The following is a 20407-nucleotide window of genomic DNA, read 5'->3' on the forward strand; positions in this document are numbered from 1 at the left end:
AGCTCCAGATGAGGAGCAGGAGAGGGAGCTATGGGGGATTAATCAGCTCCAGATGAGGAGCAGGGAGAGGGCGCTATGGGGATTAATCAGCTCCAGATGAGGAGCAGGGAGAGGGAGCTATGGGGATTAATCAGCTCCAGATGAGGAGCAGGGAGAGGGAGCTATGGGGATTAATCAGCTCCGGGAGAGGGAGCTATGGGGATTTATCCGCTCCAGATGAGGAGCAGGGAGAGGGAGCTATGGGGATTAATCAGCTCCAGATGAGGAGCAGGGAGAGGGAGCTATGGGGGATTAATCAGCTCCAGATGAGGAGCAGGGAGAGGGCGCTATGGGGATTAATCAGCTCCAGATGAGGAGCAGGGAGAGGGCGCTATGGGGATTAATCAGCTCCAGATGAGGAGCAGGGAGAGGGAGCTATGGGGATTAATCAGCTCCAGATGAGGAGCAGGGGAGAGGGAGCTATGGGGATTAATCAGCTCCAGATGAGGAGCAGGGAGAGGGAGCTATGGGGATTAATCAGCTCCAGATGAGGAGCAGGGAGAGGGAGCTATGGGGATTAATCAGCTCCAGATGAGGAGCAGGGAGAGGGAGCTATGGGGATTAATCAGCTCCAGATGAGGAGCAGGGAGAGGGAGCTATGGGGGATTAATCAGCTCCAGATGAGGAGCAGGGAGAGGGAGCTATGGGGATTAATCAGCTCCAGATGAGGAGCAGGGAGAGGGAGCTATGGGGGATTAATCAGCTCCAGATGAGGAGCAGGGAGAGGGAGCTATGGGGATTAATCAGCTCCAGATGAGGAGCAGGGAGAGGGAGCTATGGGGATTAATCAGCTCCAGATGAGGAGCAGGGAGAGGGAGCTATGGGGATTAATCAGCTCCAGATGAGGAGCAGGGAGAGGGCGCTATGGGGATTAATCAGCTCCAGATGAGGAGCAGGGAGAGGGAGCTATGGGGATTAATCAGCTCCAGATGAGGAGCAGGGAGAGGGAGCTATGGGGATTAATCAGCTCCAGATGAGGAGCAGGGAGAGGGAGCTATGGGGATTAATCAGCTCCAGATGAGGAGCAGGGAGAGGGAGCTATGGGGATTAATCAGCTCCAGATGAGGAGCAGGGAGAGGGAGCTATGGGGATTAATCAGCTCCAGATGAGGAGCAGGGAGAGGGAGCTATGGGGATTAATCAGCTCCAGATGAGGAGCAGGGAGAGGGAGCTATGGGGATTAATCAGCTCCAGATGAGGAGCAGGGAGAGGGAGCTATGGGGATTAATCAGCTCCAGATGAGGAGCAGGGAGAGGGAGCTATGGGGATTAATCAGCTCCAGATGAGGAGCAGGGAGAGGGCGCTATGGGGATTAATCAGCTCCAGATGAGGAGCAGGGAGAGGGCGCTATGGGGATTAATCAGCTCCAGATGAGGAGCAGGGAGAGGGAGCTATGGGGATTAATCAGCTCCAGATGAGGAGCAGGGAGAGGGAGCTATGGGGATTAATCAGCTCCAGATGAGGAGCAGGGAGAGGGCGCTATGGGGATTAATCAGCTCCAGATGAGGAGCAGGGAGAGGGAGCTATGGGGATTAATCAGCTCCAGATGAGGAGCAGGTAGAGGGAGCTATGGGGATTAATCAGCTCCAGATGAGGAGCAGGGAGAGGGAGCTATGGGGATTAATCAGCTCCAGATGAGGAGCAGGGAGAGGGAGCTATGGGGATTAATCAGCTCCAGATGAGGAGCAGGGAGAGGGAGCTATGGGGGATTAATCAGCTCCAGATGAGGAGCAGGGAGAGGGAGCTATGGGGATTAATCAGCTCCAGATGAGGAGCAGGGAGAGGGAGCTATGGGGATTAATCAGCTCCAGATGAGGAGCAGGGAGAGGGCGCTATGGGGATTAATCAGCTCCAGATGAGGAGCAGGGAGAGGGAGCTATGGGGATTAATCAGCTCCAGATGAGGAGCAGGGAGAGGGAGCTATGGGGATTAATCAGCTCCAGATGAGGAGCAGGGAGAGGGAGCTATGGGGATTAATCAGCTCCAGATGAGGAGCAGGGAGAGGGAGCTATGGGGATTAATCAGCTCCAGATGAGGAGCAGGGAGAGGGAGCTATGGGGATTTATCAGCTCCAGATGAGGAGCAGGGAGAGGGAGCTATGGGGATTAATCAGCTCCAGATGAGGAGCAGGGAGAGGGAGCTATGGGGATTAATCAGCTCCAGATGAGGAGCAGGGCACACTGGGATCAAGTTGACCCTAAAGTGTAAATCTGGGTCCCCTGTAGTTCTGATAGAGTATTAATAGACTAACCCCAATCATAAAACTCTCATCACTGGGTAGGATTAGAGCAAAACATAAACCTAGCTCAGATGAGAGAATAACACCCTAAACATAGCCTGCACAAATGGAGGTGTAGTCAGTCACACAATGATCAATAGATGAAGTTTGTTTACAGAAGGCAGGATATAGAGGTGTTCTCATAAAGGGTATTTAACATATCAGCCAGGGTCTAAAATTAACACCCGCCAAATGCGGGTAGATTTTGGCGTTGGCGGGTAAGCATGTCTAAATCACCAGCCTCGTTGGCGGGTGGTCACACTCAGGGTTCTACAGTGCCAGCATTTCATAAATAATAGTCAAGTCAAGTATGGGCACAAGTGCAAGTTGTAAATAAATGCTGCAGTAGTTGTTTTCAAAGTATTTCTGCTGTTTTGTTTCATGTCTGGTAATGCACAAAGAAATCTGAATGCTAACTTTATAGCTATCCCACCTCGCGCAGCAACACTGCCTGTCTGGGGGGCTGTGATCACTATGAGTGAAGGGCTGAAAGATTTGTTCTTAGAAGCAATGTGCAAAAGGCATAAAAAAGTTGGCCTAATTTGCTCGAAAAACTACTAAAGTGAGACTTTGTCCTCGTGTTTCTTGGCTATTTACATTGTTTTGTTCACAAGTTAGGTTGTTTTCCAATGTTTGAGTTTGCTTCCACTACTAGCAAAAAGAGACATCTTCGGATTCTACTAGTCAGATTCTCACAGGCACAAGTGACAAGTCAGTCGCCCTGTTACCAAGGTAACCTTGAAGGGGCAGCTGAACATTTGTCTCTGAAGACAAGTCACAGAATATGAAATAAAAAAAATCGAGCAATATACCACATTACTTCTTACTAGTAATACATGTCTTGTTTTAGAAACATTACTAAACATGCTCATCCATTCTTTTTCAGTTTCTTTGTGTAATTCTGAAGAAAATAAATATTGGCTGCTAAAAGATTTGAGTGGCTGATATATATATATATATATATAGGGTGGTATTTTTTATTTTTTTGATCTACCTGCCACAGTGGCTGGTATACTAAAAAGTTAATTTTAGGCCCTGATATTAGCTAATCATATCATATGACATAGACATGGCATGCAACCATTGGTTGATTCAATGCAACGCCCGCTCATCTAGTCGGGCAGGAACTCAACCAACAACCCCCCTCTACTGCGTTTGGCCACCCACAACACTGCTCATCTCACTGTGACAGACCCAGAGACAGACCCATGTTCAACAGCTAGTCTGCATGCTGACTCTCAGAACCCTGACAATGGAACTGCACACATTCATTCAGTTAGCATTGAATTGGTTTTCATTTAGTTAGCATTCGATTCCATCTGCTGTCGCGTGGAAATTTGTCTTTGAAATGGGCTGGAATTTGTCTAAAATTGTTCCAAACTTCCCCATTAACTTGAGTTGGAGATGTAGAGATTTCTTGTGGGCATTCCTCCAGTCTGGAATGGAACTAGTTTAATGGCAGACAGACAGTCAGTCCTACTGCTGTCTGTTTGGTTTATTTCGGAGTTTACACTGTGTTTTATGGACTGCTATTACTGTTTCCATAGTGATATTGTCTGTTTTACTGCCATTTCACAAAAGGGTCAGAGGGTGAAAAACAAAGCACACACTAAAAGACTCTCACAGACACACATATAGGACTACAGTAGGACTAGGGTCCAGAGAAACACAACAGACACACATACAGGACTACAGTAAGACTAGGGTCCAGAGAAACACACCAGACACACATATAGGACTACAGTAAGACTAGGGTCCAGAGAAACACACCAGACACACATATAGGACTACAGTAAGACTAGGGTCCAGAGAAACACACCAGACACACATATAGGACTACAGTAAGACTAGGGTCCAGAGAAACACACCAGACACACATATAGGACTACAGTAGGACTAGGGTCCAGAGAAACACAACAGACACACATACAGGACTACAGTAGGACTAGGGTCCAGAGAAACACACCAGACACACATATAGGACTACAGTAAGACTAGGGTCCAGAGAAACACACCAGACACACATACAGGACTACAGTAGGACTAGGGTCCAGAGAAACACAACAGACACACATACAGGACTACAGTAAGACTAGGGTCCAGAGAAACACACCAGACACACATATAGGACTACAGTAAGACTAGGGTCCAGAGAAACACACCAGACACACATATAGGACTACAGTAGGACTAGGTTCCAGAGAAACACAACAGACACACATACAGGACTACAGTAGGACTAGGGTCCAGAGAAACACAACAGACACACATACAGGACTACAGTAGGACTAGGGTCCAGAGAAACACAACAGACACACATACAGGACTACAGTAGGACTAGGGTCCAGAGAAACACAACAGACACACATATAGGACTACAGTAAGACTAGGGTCCAGAGAAACACACCAGACACACATATAGGACTACAGTAAGACTAGGGTCCAGAGAAACACACCAGACACACATATAGGACTACAGTAGGACTAGGGTCCAGAGAAACACACCAGACCTCTCAATTCACCTTTCACCTGTTGATCCTGTTGTCCTTCACTCTCTCATTCTGACTGGCCTCCTCTCCCAGCATCTGGAGTTAATCAGTGACCCTGGATGGAGGTTCAGCTGCAGCTCTATTAATAAACACGTGAGGCTAAACTCGGGGTCAGCCAACAGTCCCCTGAGCTGCCTGGTCCTCCCACCCTCCGTATGCTTACCCTGCTTCCCTTCTGAAAGGACTTATCGCATTGACAGCATGAACCAATGATGCTACTGGTGCCTCTTTACTGAAATGGACACAATTCACAGGTGGACTGAGGCAAATCCAGGTGTGTAGTCCCACATAAAGCCATTCACTCAGCAAGACCCTGGTATGAAAAGACCACACAACTTTTGAGCGCTGGAGACGAGACTCTCCACATACAAGAGATGTACCTTGCTCAAGTGTTAGAAAAACGCACACAAACTTGAATGTTTATCTGCACGTAGCATCTAGCCAGTCACCCATCCCTGACATTCTCAGTGGTGAAAACGTGTGTGTTCACCACTGGATAAGAGTGTCTCCTGAACCACTAAAATGTAAAAAAATTAAAAAATAATAATAATATGTATGTGGACACCTGCTAGTCAAACATCTAATTCCAAAATCATGGGCATTAATATGGGGTTGGTTCCCCCTTTTGCTGCTATAACAGCCTCCACTCTCCTGGGAAGATGAAGTTGGTCCCCCCTTTGCTGCTATAACAGCCTCCACTCTCCTGGGAAGATGAAGTTGGTCCCCCCTTTGCTGCTATAACAGCCTCCACTCTCCTGGGAAGATGAAGTTGGTCCCCCCTTTGCTGCTATAACAGCCTCCACTCTTCTGGGAAGGCTTTCCACTAGATGTTGGAACATTGCTACGGGGACTTGCTTCCATTCAGCCACAAGAGCATTAGTGAGGGCGGGCAATGATGTTGGGCAATTAGGCCTGGCTCGTAGTCGGCGTTCCAATTCATCCCAAAGGTGTTCGATGGGGTTGAGGTCAGGGCTCTGTGCAGGCCAGTCAAGTTCTTCCACCCGATGTAGCATTAACATTTCCCATCACTGGAACTAAAGGGCCTAGCCCGAACCATGAAAAACAGCCTGATAGATTAATTTGTATGTTTATTTTAATGACTAAAATGTTCCACCCCGATACTGTATAAATGTGTAAACTGTGTTAGAGTTATAAGACAATAGAACCACTAACAGGGAATATGTTAGAAACTGTTGGAGACGAGCATTCCATAGTAAGGGGACCTAGAAACTGCTGAGACAAACATTCCAGGAGAAAGGAAACCTAGAAACTGTCAAACTTAACCATTCCATACTGTGGAAAGTCACAGGCCGCCTAAAGGTGGGCGGAGCAAAGTTCCTTTGTGTGAAGGCATATAAAAAGTGTGTGTGTGTTTTTAGCGCCAGAGGACTCTCTGAAATAAAATGGCTGATCCCTTTCCGACTGGAGAATTTGTTTAATTCATTCTTAACTAGAGTCTTACATTCTCTGGGGATTATTCAAAGTTTGAGTATTAGAGATAGAATTCTCGTGACACAGCCCCAAACCATTATTCCTCCTCCACCAAACTTTACAGTTGGCACTATACACTAAACTAGCCTATTATTACAGGAGTTCAAGTTCAAAGCCAAAAATCAATGAGACTGGGCAGACGGCAAGGCCATCATCCGTTTGCTCTAAAAGGTCAGGCTAGTGAGACACTGGGCCAACGGGTCAAACAGCCTCTGACCCCAGTTCAAGTGTAACAGCTGCTGAGTTCAAAAGGTCAAAGCACCAGCTGGGGCAAAAAGATTAGTAAAACAACCGTTGAAATTGAACCGACACCGTAGATTACCTTTAGACAACCAGAGAGCAAAGCCAGTAACAGCGTACAAAATTAGGCCTAAATTAGGCAGGCTAAATGTATTTTATTTGGCTACATCTGTGTGCTACGCATTAAGTGAGAGGGGCAACAGAGGTTTAGGCCTCAACACTTTAAACTGACTGCCTGTTCACTTTGCATGGACAGCATTATTAAAGTGGTTAGTCCAAAAGTGGGAAGTTAATAGTGTCAGGTGAAGCGGTTCAAATTATGATTAATATCTCCCTCCCTAACCGGAATTTCAAGATGTTCTTCTAGCACAGCCATGACAGGGTCGGTTTGGATACTTTAGCATAACTGTCAAGGGACAAATACAATTGAAGTCAGAAGTTTACATACACCTTTCCCAAATACATTTAAACTCAGTTTTTCACAATTCCTGACATTTAATCCTAGTAAAACCTCCCTGTCTTAGGTCAGTTAGGCTCACCACTTTATTTTAAGAATGTGAAATGTCAGAATAATAGTAGAGAGAATGATTTATTTCAGCTTTTATTTATTTAATCACATTCCCAGTGGGACAGAAGTTTACATACACTCAATTAGTATTTGGTAGCATTGCCTTTAAATTGTTTAACTTGGGTCAAATGTTTTGGGTAGCCTTCCACAAGCTTCCCACAATAAGTTGGGTGAATTTTGGCCCATTCCTCCTTACAGAGCTGGTGTAACTGAGTCAGGTTTGTAGGCCTCCTTGCTCGCACATGCTTTTTAAGTTCTTCCCACAAATTTTCTATAGGATTGAGGTCAGGGCTTTGTGATGGCCACTCCAATACCTTGACTTTGTTGTCCTTAAGCCATTTTGCCACAACTTTGGAAGTATGCTTGGGGTCATTGTCCATTTGGAAGACCCATTTGCGACCAAGCTTTAACTTCCTGACTGATGTCTTGACATGTTGCTTCAATATATCCACATAATTTTCCTTCCTCATGATGCCATCTATTTTATGAAGTGCACCAGTCCCTCCTGCAGCAAAGCACCCCCACAGCATGATGCTGCCACCCCCGTGCTTCACGGTTGGGATGGTGTTCTTCGGCTTGCAATTACTCCCTTTTTCCTCCAAACATAACGATCGTCATAATGGCCAAACAGTTCTATTTTTGTTTCATCAAACCAGAGGACATTTCTCCAAAAAGTACGATATTTGTCCCCATGTGCAGTTGCAAACCGTAGTCTGGCTTTTTTATGGCGGTTTTGGAGCAGTGGCTTCTTCCTTGCTGAGCGGCCTTTCAGGTTATGTCGATATAGGACTCGTTTTACTGTGGATATAAATACTTTTGTATCTGTTTCCGCCAGCATCTTCATAAGGTCCTTTGCTGTTGTTCTGGGATTGATTTGCACTTTTCGCACCAAAGTACGTTCATCTCTAGGAGACAGAACGCATCTCCTTCCTGAGCGGTATGACGGCTGCGTGGTCCCATGGTGTTTATACTTGCTTACTATGGTTTGTACAGATGAACATGGTACCTTCAGGCATTTGGAATTTGCTCCCAAGGATGAACCAGACTTGTGGAGGTCTTGGCTGATTTTTTTTCTGAGGTCTTGGCTGATTTCTTTAGATTTTCCCATGATGTCAAGCAAAGAGGCACTGAGTTTGAAGGTAGGCCTTGAAATACATCCACAGGTACACCTCCAATTGACTCAAATGATGTCAGAAGCTTCTAAAGCCATGACATTTTCTGGAATTTTCCAAGCTGTTTAAAGGCACAGTCAACTTAGTGTATGTAAACTTCTGACCCACTGGAATTGTGATACAGTGAATTATAAATGAAATAATCTGTCTGTAAACAATCGTTGGAAAAATTACTTGTGTCATGCACAAAGTAGATGTCCTAACCGACTTGCCAAAACTATAGTTTGTTAAAGAAATGTGTGGAGTGGTTGAAAAAACGAGTTTTAATGACTCCAACCTAAGTGTATGTAAACTTCCGACTTCAACTGTACATATCAGTATGCAAGCTAGGCACACCACACACACAACCTAAAACACACACACCATGGGTCGCGTTAACACAGAATTCTGCGTTTTTCACGCAAAAAAAATAACAAAGAAAACACATAAGAAATATCTTTCTGCGTTTTGTAAACGCAGATCTAAAATGCTTCTTATTGTAATATCTGCTCGGCATCAGACTAATGTTGTGCTTCAGTTGCACTTCTCCACTGGGATGAGAATTCATGATCAGCATTCTATCTGCAGACAGCTCTCTGACTGATGTCTAGATACTTCTCTTAGTTACTTCAAGATTAACTTCAAGCAAAACATTAGGAGATGTAGCTGGCTAAATTTTTTTCTATGATAAAACATTAGAAATATAAATGGCCATGCATTGTTTTTTTTGCAAAAAATACCTTGCTTTTTCATTGTAAGCAATATAAAAACGCAGTTGAAATGGTTTAAAAACCCAAGCGCGCGCACACACACACCTGCGTGTACAGGCAGTTGAATCATCATAGTTGGAGCAGGTTTTCTGCTGAGCCCAGTGGTCTGTGTGCGTGTTATTTTTAGAGACCTGGCAGAGGCAGCCAGTAACCCTGTCTGGGTTGGCGGCAGCAGCTGGACCACAGCAGCCCCGACTCTAGCACCGTTTTTTACCCTTGTCAAAATGGAGCTGAGCCCAAGACCAACAGCAAGGTGAGGGATGAAAATATCCACATCTCCTGTAAAAATAGGAACCTAAAATGGTCCTTGTAAAATGGAAAAACGCTACATGAGGGTGAGGAGAAACACACAGAGCCTTCTCTAATTGAACATGACATACAACTAAGACACCTAAATAATGATCTCCCTGAACCTATGAAACATTTAGAGCCCCTGTGGACTGGACACACAGAGAACACCCCCTTTAAAATCAAATCAATAAAACCTGACTGCTGAACAGATTGGCCCCTGATTTAAGACAGAACTGAACTCCTCAGGGTCCTGGTGGAGACAGAACAGAACTCCTCAGGGTCCTGATTTAAGACAGAACAGAACTCCTCAGGGTCCTGATTTAAGACAGAACAGAACTCCTCAGGGTCCTGATTCAAGACAGAACAGAACTCCTCAGGGTCCTGATTTAAGACAGAACAGAACTCCTCAGGGTCCTGATTTAAGACAGAACAGAACTCCTCAGGGTCCTGGTGGAGACAGAACAGAACTCCTCAGGGTCCTGATTTAAGACAGAACAGAACTCCTCAGGGTCCTGATTTAAGACAGGACTGAACTCCTCAGGGTCCTGATTCAAGACAGGACTGAACTCCTCAGGGTCCTGATTTAAGACAGGACTGAACTCCTCAGGGTCCTGATTTAAGACAGGACTGAACTCCTCAGGGTCCTGATTTAAGACAGGACTGAACTCCTCAGGGTCCTGATTTAAGACAGGACTGAACTCCTCAGGGTCCTGATTTAAGACAGGACTGAACTCCTCAGGGTCCTGATTTAAGACAGGACTGAACTCCTCAGGGTCCTGATTTAAGACAGGACTGAACTCCTCAGGGTCCTGGTGGAGACAGAACAGAACTCCTCAGGGTCCTGGTGGAGACAGAACAGAACTCCTCAGGGTCCTGATTTAAGACAGAACTGAACTCCTCAGGGTCCTGATTTAAGACAGAACAGAACTCCTCAGGGTCCTGGTGGAGACAGAACAGAACTCCTCAGGGTCCTGATTTAAGACAGAACTGAACTCCTCAGGGTCCTGATTTAAGACAGGACTGAACTCCTCAGGGTCCTGATTTAAGACAGGACTGAACTCCTCAGGGTCCTGATTTAAGACAGGACTGAACTCCTCAGGGTCCTGATTTAAGACAGAACTGAACTCCTCAGGGTCCTGATTGAAGACAGGACTGAACTCCTCAGGGTCCTGATTTAAGACAGGACTGAACTCCTCAGGGTCCTGCTGGAGACAGAAATGAACTCCTCAGGGTCCTGGTGGAGTGGAAAAGAGAAGGAGAGAGCTTTATGGAGAGAGGAGAGAAGGAGCCTGAGAGGAAGAGAGGAGAGATGGAGAGAGAGGAGAGATGGAGCCTGAGAGGAAGAGAGGAGAGATGGAGAGAGAGGAGAGATGGAGCCTGAGAGGAAGAGAGTATTATGGAGAGAGAGGAAGCCTGAAAGGAAGAGTGAGGAGAGATATAGTATTATGGTGAGAGAAGGAAGAGATATAGTATGAAGGGGGGGAGATATAGTATGAAGGGGGGGAGATATAGTATGAAGGGGGGGAGATATAGTATGAAGGGGGGGAGATATAGTATGAAGGGGGGGAGATATAGTATGAAGGGGGGGAGATATAGTATGAAGGGGAGATATAGTATGAAGGGGAGAGATAAGCAGAGAGAGGTGTGATGTGTTTAAATGCCAGTTATTGATCCAGTCTCAAGCCCTGATGGACACATCATAAGTCACAGTGGTGTGAACTATTTACAGACGGCTGTAGAATTCAATCCCCTGGACTTTCAACCAAGCACCGATATCAGAATTCAATCCCTGGACTTTCAACCAAGCACCGATATCAGAATTCAATACCTGTAGTCTATAATGCCAGACAGAGATACCCAAGTCTCCTGGGGTCGTCTATAGATAACGTCTGAGGACTGAACCTTTTTAGATCCGTGGGTCATCATAGGCTAGGAAACAGACAGAATGACAGAATGAGAGGAGGAGAGGGGGAGAGGGGGAGAGGGGGAGAGGGGGGAGAGGAGGAGAGGGGGAGAGGGGGAGAGGGGGAGAGGGGGAGAGGGGGAGAGGGAGGAGAGGAGGAGAGGGGGAGAGGGGGAGAGGAGGAGAGGGGGAGAGGGGGAGAGGAGGAGAGGAGGAGAGGAGGAGAGGGGGAGAGGGGGAGAGGGGGAGAGGGGATGATCTCTGTCCCCTCCCATTGTTCTGACTTCCCATAGCGATTCCATATCCTTCATTTCTTTCTAAACCATCTCCAGGTGTCTCCAGAAACAGGAGTAGTAAAGGCAGTGCAAGGAATAAGGCTCCTATTTCCCATCATGCCTCCATATTACACTGGGCTACTTTACAGTAGCTGGCGATCCTCTTCTCAGACACGTCTGAGAGGTTACTGGGTCCAGGCATAGTTCCGTCAGCCAGCCAGGGAGTCAGTGGGTTAGGTAGGGGGGGGACTGTGTGGGGTGATGCTCACGCTAGAAGCAAGACTAGGCATATATTTCAGCTTGAGTTTCTGCACTGAGGATAGCTCTATATTTAGCTAGATGAGGATAATGAAGTCGGCATGGCAACACAGCAAAGCCAACTAACTCCTAAACATCTTCAGTTCTATACGGAACACAACAAAGCCCCCCAAGGTAACACAAGGCTGATGACAAACTGCTCAATCTTGTATGAGGTGTGCGTACATAAACACAAACATTCAATAAAACAGACAAACAAAGGAACAGATATGAACACACACACCAGGCGTGGCAGGGTCTGTCACTGGGCAGAGAGATATAGTAAAGGCATAGTGGCCCGTCTCCTCTACTCTCTGTGTAGCAACAGAGGAGTAAAAATATCCACCCCAGACCTCCACCTCATAAATTAACACTGATACTCCTGCAGACAACACCAGACCAGCCGCTGAGAGATTTAAACCACTCATGCTGGAGGTTGCCCCCCCCTTAATGCAGGTCATGGATCTGCTTACCGTCACCTAATCTAACCTTACCCATTAGAACTGTCCCTGGATCAGTTTTCGTCTGGACGATCAGATCACCACAGTGCACATGGATGCATGGCCTCTCTACACCTACCTCTGTACAGTAGGCCCATACGATCAGTTACAGCTGTATTAATACTAACTTGTCTTCACTTGAAAATCATTCCTAGGAGGCTGGGCTTGACCTGCACCTGAATAAGGTTATAGTTTGGGTCAGGTTTGAATGAACCCTGCATATGAATTAGGCACATTTTACGAGTTGGACACTTTTAAAGAAGGTAGAAGGAAATCATTGCATGTTGGTTATATTTGAGGCACCTCAGGTAGGAATAAATCCATGTTGCCCGACCGCACTGTTAAAACATCAGGGAAAACTGCACCCTAGCTGTAACGGACTGGGATTAGGAACGTTAAAACCTTCTCCATCTCTATTCATTGTCACCGTCAACTTTGATCAATTTTCCAGTGAGATCTCGCTAAAAGCATTGCAGACATAGTCACACTACCATTTAGAGTCTAAAAACCTGGGAGACAGAGAGAAAAACTAACAGCTCAAAGCACTCTCGAACCCAGTGGTCACCAACCTTTTCTGAGTAAAGATCACTTTGAGTCAAAATGCAAGCTGAGATCTGCCCCTCAGATTCTTTTTAAACATTAACTAAAAAAAACGTAATCCTATGCAACATTAACCAATTAAAAGCAGTTCTGTAACAATGAGGTTTGTGCAACAGGCTATAGGTCCAATACGTTATCACCACATATTGGCTTTGCTTGAATTGCCCTGCCAATGTTGTTCTTCTCAGACCATTTTGAAATGATATATTTTTTTTATTATAGGTATATGATCACACTGGTAATAGATCATGTGTTGTATTACTTGTGAGGCACAGCTGAGTGAACATAATAATTAGCTTCTTTTTTTTTACTGGACTGATCTGCATCTGATGGTCAGTCTGAGGGGAGGGAGGGAGCAGCGGTGAGGCTCTTACCCGACTCACCGTCCCTCCGCTCTCCCTCCCTCCGCTCTCCCTCCCGCCGCTCTCCCTCCCGCCGCTCTCCCTCCCTCCGCTCTCCCTCCCGCCGCTCTCCCTCCCGCCGCTCTCCCTCCCTCCGCTCTCCCTCCCGCCGCTCTCCCTCCCGCCGCTCTCCGTCCCTCCGCTCTCCCTCCCGCCGCTCTCCCTCCCGCGCTCTCCCTCCCGCCGCTCTCCCTCCCTCCGCTCTCCCTCCCGCCGCTCTCCCTCCCGCCGCTCTCCCTCCCTCCGCTCTCCTCCCGCCGCTCTCCCTCCCTCCCTCCCTCCGCTCTCCCTCCCGCCGCTCTCCCTCCCGCCGCTCTCCCTCCTCCGCTCTCCCTCCCTCCGCTCTCCTCCCGCCGCTCCCTCCCTCCGCTCTCCCTCCCTCCGCTCTCCCTCCCGCCGCTCTCCCTCCCGCCGCTCTCCCTCCCGCCGCTCTCCCTCCCGCCGCTCTCCCTCCCGCCGCTCTCCCTCCCGCCGCTCTCCCTCCCGCCGCTCTCCCTCCCTCCGCTCTCCCTCCCGCCGCTCTCCCTCCCGCCGCTCTCCCTCCCGCCGCTCTCCCTCCTCCGCTCTCCCTCCCGCCGCTCTCCCTCCCGCCGCTCTCCCTCCCTCCGCTCTCCCTCCCGCCGCTCTCCCTCCCTCCCTCCCTCCGCTCTCCCTCCCGCCGCTCTCCCTCCCGCCGCTGTGAAAAGGGGACTCAGTCTTCCAGCTGATGGCGAAACAAGTCGCGCTGCATTATTTCTCCCTCATGCACCAATTCATGTTGTTACTCCTATGACCAGAGAAAGTGAAATAATCCTCAATATTAAAAAAGACCCAAGCCGCTGATAATAACAACGCAAGCTTACCAGAACCCTTTGCTATACTCATTCTTTGCAGCTGCAGTGCTGGTTGTAGTGTGAGTGGAAGTAGGGAGAACGCTCATTTTATGGCTTACAAAAGTGTTGAATAGAAAGTGCTGACAGTGCTGAGTAAAAACGTAAACATGAACTCACTTATAAAAACAGATGCTCTTCGCTTTATTCCTTAAGTCTCTCTAGTCATGGTTTTAAACGTTTTGAAATCTCACAGTTTCAACTTCGCTGTGGTTCAAGGCTTCTTTTTACAGTGTACGGCTCAAGGAAACTGTGCAGACACGGTCATCTGAGCTATCTGATTGGCTAGCGGTAGTCCTATAGGTGCACTTGATTTGCTCTCCGGGCCCTGCCGAATAGGCGGAGTTCTACCTTCAGACACATGAAATGGTTCAAAACGGGAACACTTTGCCTTCTCTGCGCTAGGGCTGCTGAATCAAGTGCACCTACCGCCAACAGCTTGAAACAAATACAAAACCAAAAGGAACGCAAGGCTTTATCATCGTTTTTTTTTTTTACAGTACTGTTTGGTGATCGACTAGGAATGCCTTAGAGATCGACCGGTCGGTGATCACTGCTCTAACTAACCTGGTAAGACAGAGATAGACTAACAGCTCAAAGCACTCTTTGTCCAGTAGCTGTTTCTCATTGAGGGAATAAAAGAGCCACAGATCAAATGGGGTTTTAAATGGCCATGAACAAGCAGTCTGGTATTTAAGTCCTAAACACATGCAACGGCTATGGATGTCTGTTCTGTTGTGCTGCCGTTACAGGATTTTCATGATCAAAAACTAAAAAGACACCCAATGTAACACAGCAGGATCCACCCCTGTAAGCACCCGTTTCTGGTCAGAGAGGGAGGGAGAGAGGGAGAGGGAGGGAGGCAGCTAACGAGATTGGAAACGACTGACAAGCCTGAGTACAGACAGACAGGCCGTGATGATCAGAGATTCTCCTTGGAAGGCAGTCCTCTAGGAGCACACAGCACAGTGGGAGGGTGAGTAAATAACATGGCATCAATAATAGAGCTCACAGCTCTGGCTGGTTCCTATCCTCCAGACAGGCACGCCGGCCTCCGCTCCGCACGCACACAGATTCACTGTCCTGACTAATCGGTTCTGATAGGCCTTTGCCATAATTACCCAGGGCCTCATCACAAACTTATGCGATGCATATTTCATGTCCAGGCTGTACAGTACACTGCGGTGGCAGTCAATTTATGAAAAGCCAAATCCCTGACAAATTTACACACTCCACTTCAAAGAGGGAGAAAATACATTTTTTAAAGTTACTGAAATATTTTCTCTCATCTATAGATGAATCACAGGCAACAGCAGGAGGGATCAAATACATTTGGATAAATGTGGAGATGAGCCTTGATTATAGAGCATGAGTGCGTCATAGTCTGCATATGACCAAGCACAGATTTAGACTAGAGCCCTATTTAAAGTAATAAGTATATTTCTCACAATTTTTGCTTCCCCTACTATAAAATCGGCCGTTTTTTTTTTTCTTCTCCCAACTTTGATGCATTTCCACCTCCCACCTATTTGACAACCTTCCTGACAGCTAATTCATGTTATGCCACAAATATAACGCAACGTTAGATTGCTAGTAAGCAAGCCAAATGTAGCACGTGTCTGGCATATCGATACAATGTATTACATTCATGTTTTTGTGTTCGTTAAAAAAAAGTATAAAATGTAAGATGAGAAAAATAGCGTAATCAGGGTTTACCAAGCTGCCACCTGGGTGGCACTGTTACCACGCACACGACAACTTCCAGGGAGTCGACAACAACACAAGCTAGCTTTAGCTATGTTAGCAACTAGCTAGCAAAACAACTAGCTAATTAGCTAGGTTAACTACCTATCACTAAAATACAGCGAATGTGTTCAAATCTATTGGGCTAGAAAGTTACCGTCAAACTTGTATAAGCGTTTGTGTCTGATCTGACAGCTGGAGATTGCTAGCTAGCTGCGGTCATCACTGATCACAGCGTCGTAGAAGCACTTCATTTTTTCCCCCAAAACCAAGAAACGCAAGCTCCAGACCAAGCTAACAAGCAGCTAGTTGGCTAACTACTTCGTGCTAAAAAGTTGACATGCGTGTATTTCTGAGGGATATTATGGTCTGCTCGGAACCCTGAATTGTGTATTTATGCCGTAACGACGTTACCCCCCACGCCATCGCCAGGGCGCCAGACGATCGATGGAAATTTAACAAAGAGGATCAATTTCCGATCAGCTAGAAAGCCACTTTCATCAATGCGAAAAGAGCTATGTCTCACTACAAGCGGATCAAAATACCGACAGAAAAGCCTTTCAAACACAAAACATATCGTCCACGCAGCGAACTTAGCTAAAGATTGAAATGGTAACTCAAAGGGAGAAAAGACTGACCTGCAGTTGTTGTAAATCAAAGTGCTTCCAATATTGAAACATTGATCCCGCATTGGCCGCCATCTTGAGACATATTGAGACGGAATGAGAAGCTGATAGAGAGAGAGAGGTTTGGAGTTCAGTGGAAAGGAAGGGGAAGCGCAGAAAACACGGAGCGGAGCTATCGAATAGTCCCCTATTATTGAACAGTGGCGCGGAATGGACTTTATTGAACGGGAACCTACTGTATTCAATAGTGCCACGGAGTAGGGTTATTGAACGGGAGATGGTACGTTTCTATAGGGTAAAATGTGGACTGGATTTCTACATTGCTCGTGAACTCAAACTCTTTGTTGGTTAAAGGCGCTACATGGTCATTCTGACGTCTGCATTGGCCGTGCAGGATATATGGTGATATGACCTCTGCAGAAGTCAGGGCATTCATTTTTCTTGCGCTTCATGTAGCAGAAAGAGCTGTTGAGCATGGCTGTTGTGAAGGAAATTGTCAAGGAAGTGAGTTTGTGTTTATACAGAACCTCCCGCCCTCACCTACCGTCAACCAAACATGTCAATGCGGAGCTATACATGTTTTAATGCATTTTAGTCATTTAGCAGACGCTCTTATCCAGAGCGACTTACAGTTAGTGAGTGCATACATTTTTCATACTATGTGGAGCCCCCCGCATTGTTAAAATTTGAGAGGCGCACAGCGATGCGGTATGGAGCTCAATTTGGCCTCTTGAGTGCATCTGTAGGCTCCGCAATTTGCGTCACACCATCCATACGACGTCTCCGACCACATTTTCGGATCAAGCATAAATTGGTTTTTAGGCTGTGCACTTCCAATGCTTATCAATAATATTAGTAGTGGTGGAAAAAATACCCAATTGTCATACTTGAGTAAAAGTAAAGATACCTTAATAGAAAATGACTCAAGTAAAAGTGAAAGTCACCCAGTAAAATACTATTTGAGTAAAAGTCTAAAAATATTTGGTTTTAAATATACTTAAGTATCAAAAGTAAATATAATTGCTAAAATATACTTAAGTATCAAAAGTAAAAGTATGAATAATTTAAAATTCCTGATATTAAGCAAACCAGACAGCACAATTTCCTTTATATTTTATTTTACGGATAGCCAGAGGCACACTCCAACACTCAGACATCATTTACAAACAAATAATTTGTCTTTAGTGAGTCCGCCAGATCAGAGGCAGTAGGGATGACCAGGGATGTTCTCTTGGTAAGTGCATGAATTGGACCATTTTCCTGTCCTGCTAAGCGTTCAAAATGTAACAAGTACTTTTGGTTGTCAGGGAAAATGTATGGAATAAAAAGTATATTATTTTCTTTAGGAATGTAGTGAAGTAAAAGTTGTCCAAAATATAAATAGTAAAGTAAAGTACAGATACCCCCAAATAACTACTTAAGTAGTACTTTAAAGTATTTTTACTTAAGTACTTTACACCACTGAATATTAGTACTAGTAACACACACACACCAAATTAGGACACAATTGCAGTTGTAATAATTCACACTGTAAGCATTGCATTGTTGACAAAGTGTTCCATTGTTTGGCATTTTTAGACTTTTTATCAACCGGAGCTCTGATTGCATTTTCCAATTGAGTTATTTGTGTGGTGGCCGCCCGATTGACCACCCTTTAGGCTAATGAGACTTTTAATGGCCCCTTTGTGAGCCTGACTTTTAGGCTGTCAAATTAGATTTCATTGCTTTTTTTGTGTTCTAATCATGAACATTTCATTATTTCACAGCCAGTAAACTTCAAACACCGAATTCAAAAAATAATAAACCCACGGATTTGCAGCAGAGCCAAGATAATGTTGCCCCTTTAATTACATTTGAAGTTATCTTTTATTGATTAATTACTCTTCGTAATGAATTACCCCTGTTAAAGTTATTTTTAACAGTCCGTTTCTATTCTTGGTAGGGTAGTGCAGGGCTGATACTTCGTTTCATACTAGATTTCAAGCGCAACTGAAGACAAACAACTTACAGTATCTGATATAAAACAGCCTATGTGGCATCTATATTAGTCAGAAACATTTATCCTAATGTCAAAATTGTAAAAAGTGTAAATAGCATAATTAGGGTCATAAAGTCAGTCTCATCCAAAACAGAGTTTTGTAAGTAAGTTCATCATGACTTACTTGAGGGTTGGGTTTTAATTTCAACAATGCTCACTTGCACACTAACACGGGATACACAGCTCCAGTGAGCCAGACAGACATGCCCAGCAATGCAGAGGATCAGTCTGTGTTTACATAAGACAACAAGTCAGCATTTTTTTTACTTGAGAAATACTGCACCAAACACCTTAGCTAGATGTTAAATTGCTCGACTAAAACCTCCTCGGCAAAAATCTAAAAATGTATTACAGATTGCTTGAGTTATCTTAGATAAATTCAGACTATTTTTGAGGAAATTATACTAGCTTTGTTCCTATGGTGTCTCATGGGGAACAAACATCAGTAACTGCCACTTCGAACCACACCCCCAAGACTGAAATCTTGTTTTCCGAATGAGAAACACATGCGGAATCGGTGCGTTCAATCACTCTCATAATTCAGGGAGAAGAGCCGTTTGGTTAATAATCCCCCGTCCTCATGTGGTGTTGTTCTTACTCTGCCTGCCGATTTAAGTCAATATTGTGTTTTTAGCTCAGACAGTAATACGCTGCAAGACTTGTCCTGGGTGGGGTGAGATGCTCCCAAATCCATCTAGAAAGTTTGAGATATAGGCTCACGGCCGGCACGCTCATTAGGCAGGATTAGGCGGCCGCCTATGGCAGCAGATTGACGAGGGAGGCATCTTCTGAGCTAAACTGGCCAAAACGCACCTCCAACAACAACACATAAAACTTCACTTAATTCTGCCCAAAACAATGACAATTTCTCTCAACCAGTGGCATTCCCAGTACGCCTCTCCAGGGTGCTGTTGGAGAGACGCATCTCTGCAGCGCTCCACCAACGTTCCGTCAAAAAAATTATCTAACATAAATCATGTAGCAGATATAGGATATGGTAGAAAGAGTATGTGGCCTTTTCTGTAGCCTACAGGCTGGAGATCAAATGTATGACAATGTAATGAGATGGACACTTTTTACATCATGCAGGTCTCTCCGATCAAAATAGCCTAACCTAAATGGTGCTCAATAAATTAAAAATTAGCTGTCATGCTAACAAACAACATATCCTAAAAACAGGACAGGTCAAAGTAAAATGGACAATATGGAAGGGACAATCACAACTGTTGTCCAGGAGTTTCACCCAATTGTTATGATCAGTGGTTTCAAGTTTGTATCCATACATTTTTGACAAGCTGATCATAGCGAAAAAGAAAATACTTCTGCATTTCCCGCTGTGTAAACACATTGCAAATAGGCTCACGATAACTCCTGATCAAGTTGGGTAGCAGATATTCAGAGCGTAAATAGCCTAATTGAATAGTCACAGGAATCAGAACTAATAAAGCCAATGCAATGGCCTGTTTTACAAACGGTAGGCCTACCACATGGATGGGCATTCAGAAAATTCCTTTGCTGGCCAACATGGTAGGCTACACCTCAGTAAGCACAAGCCGACGTCTTTTGGCTGACTTTTTTGGTTCTGTCCGGACATAGATACTGACTGGTTTTCTGATCCATGCCCCTGACCAACAGATGCATGTCTTTATTCCCAGTCATGTGAAATCCATAGATTACGGCCTAATGAATTTATTTCAATTGACTGATTACCTTATATGAACTGTAATTCAGTAAAATCTTGTTGCATGTTGCGTTTATATTTTTGTTTAGTGTATAGTC

General features: G+C 45.4%; 1 protein-coding gene across 1 annotated transcript in view; it reads right to left on the bottom strand.

Annotated features, from left to right (window-relative positions):
- Positions 1–16718, bottom strand: part of LOC121555674 (protein CASP) — a 165514-nt gene extending 148796 nt beyond the window's left edge. Inside the window, exon 1 of the mRNA XM_041869499.2 lies at positions 16603–16718. Coding sequence (XP_041725433.2) covers positions 16603–16665 — 63 coding nt within the window. The 5' untranslated portion in view covers positions 16666–16718. The remainder of the gene's footprint in view (positions 1–16602) is intronic.
- Between the last annotated feature and the right edge of the window lie 3689 nt (positions 16719–20407).

The sequence above is a fragment of the Coregonus clupeaformis genome, unplaced genomic scaffold (assembly GCF_020615455.1).
Source record: "Coregonus clupeaformis isolate EN_2021a unplaced genomic scaffold, ASM2061545v1 scaf0219, whole genome shotgun sequence".
NCBI lineage: Eukaryota > Metazoa > Chordata > Actinopteri > Salmoniformes > Salmonidae > Coregonus > Coregonus clupeaformis.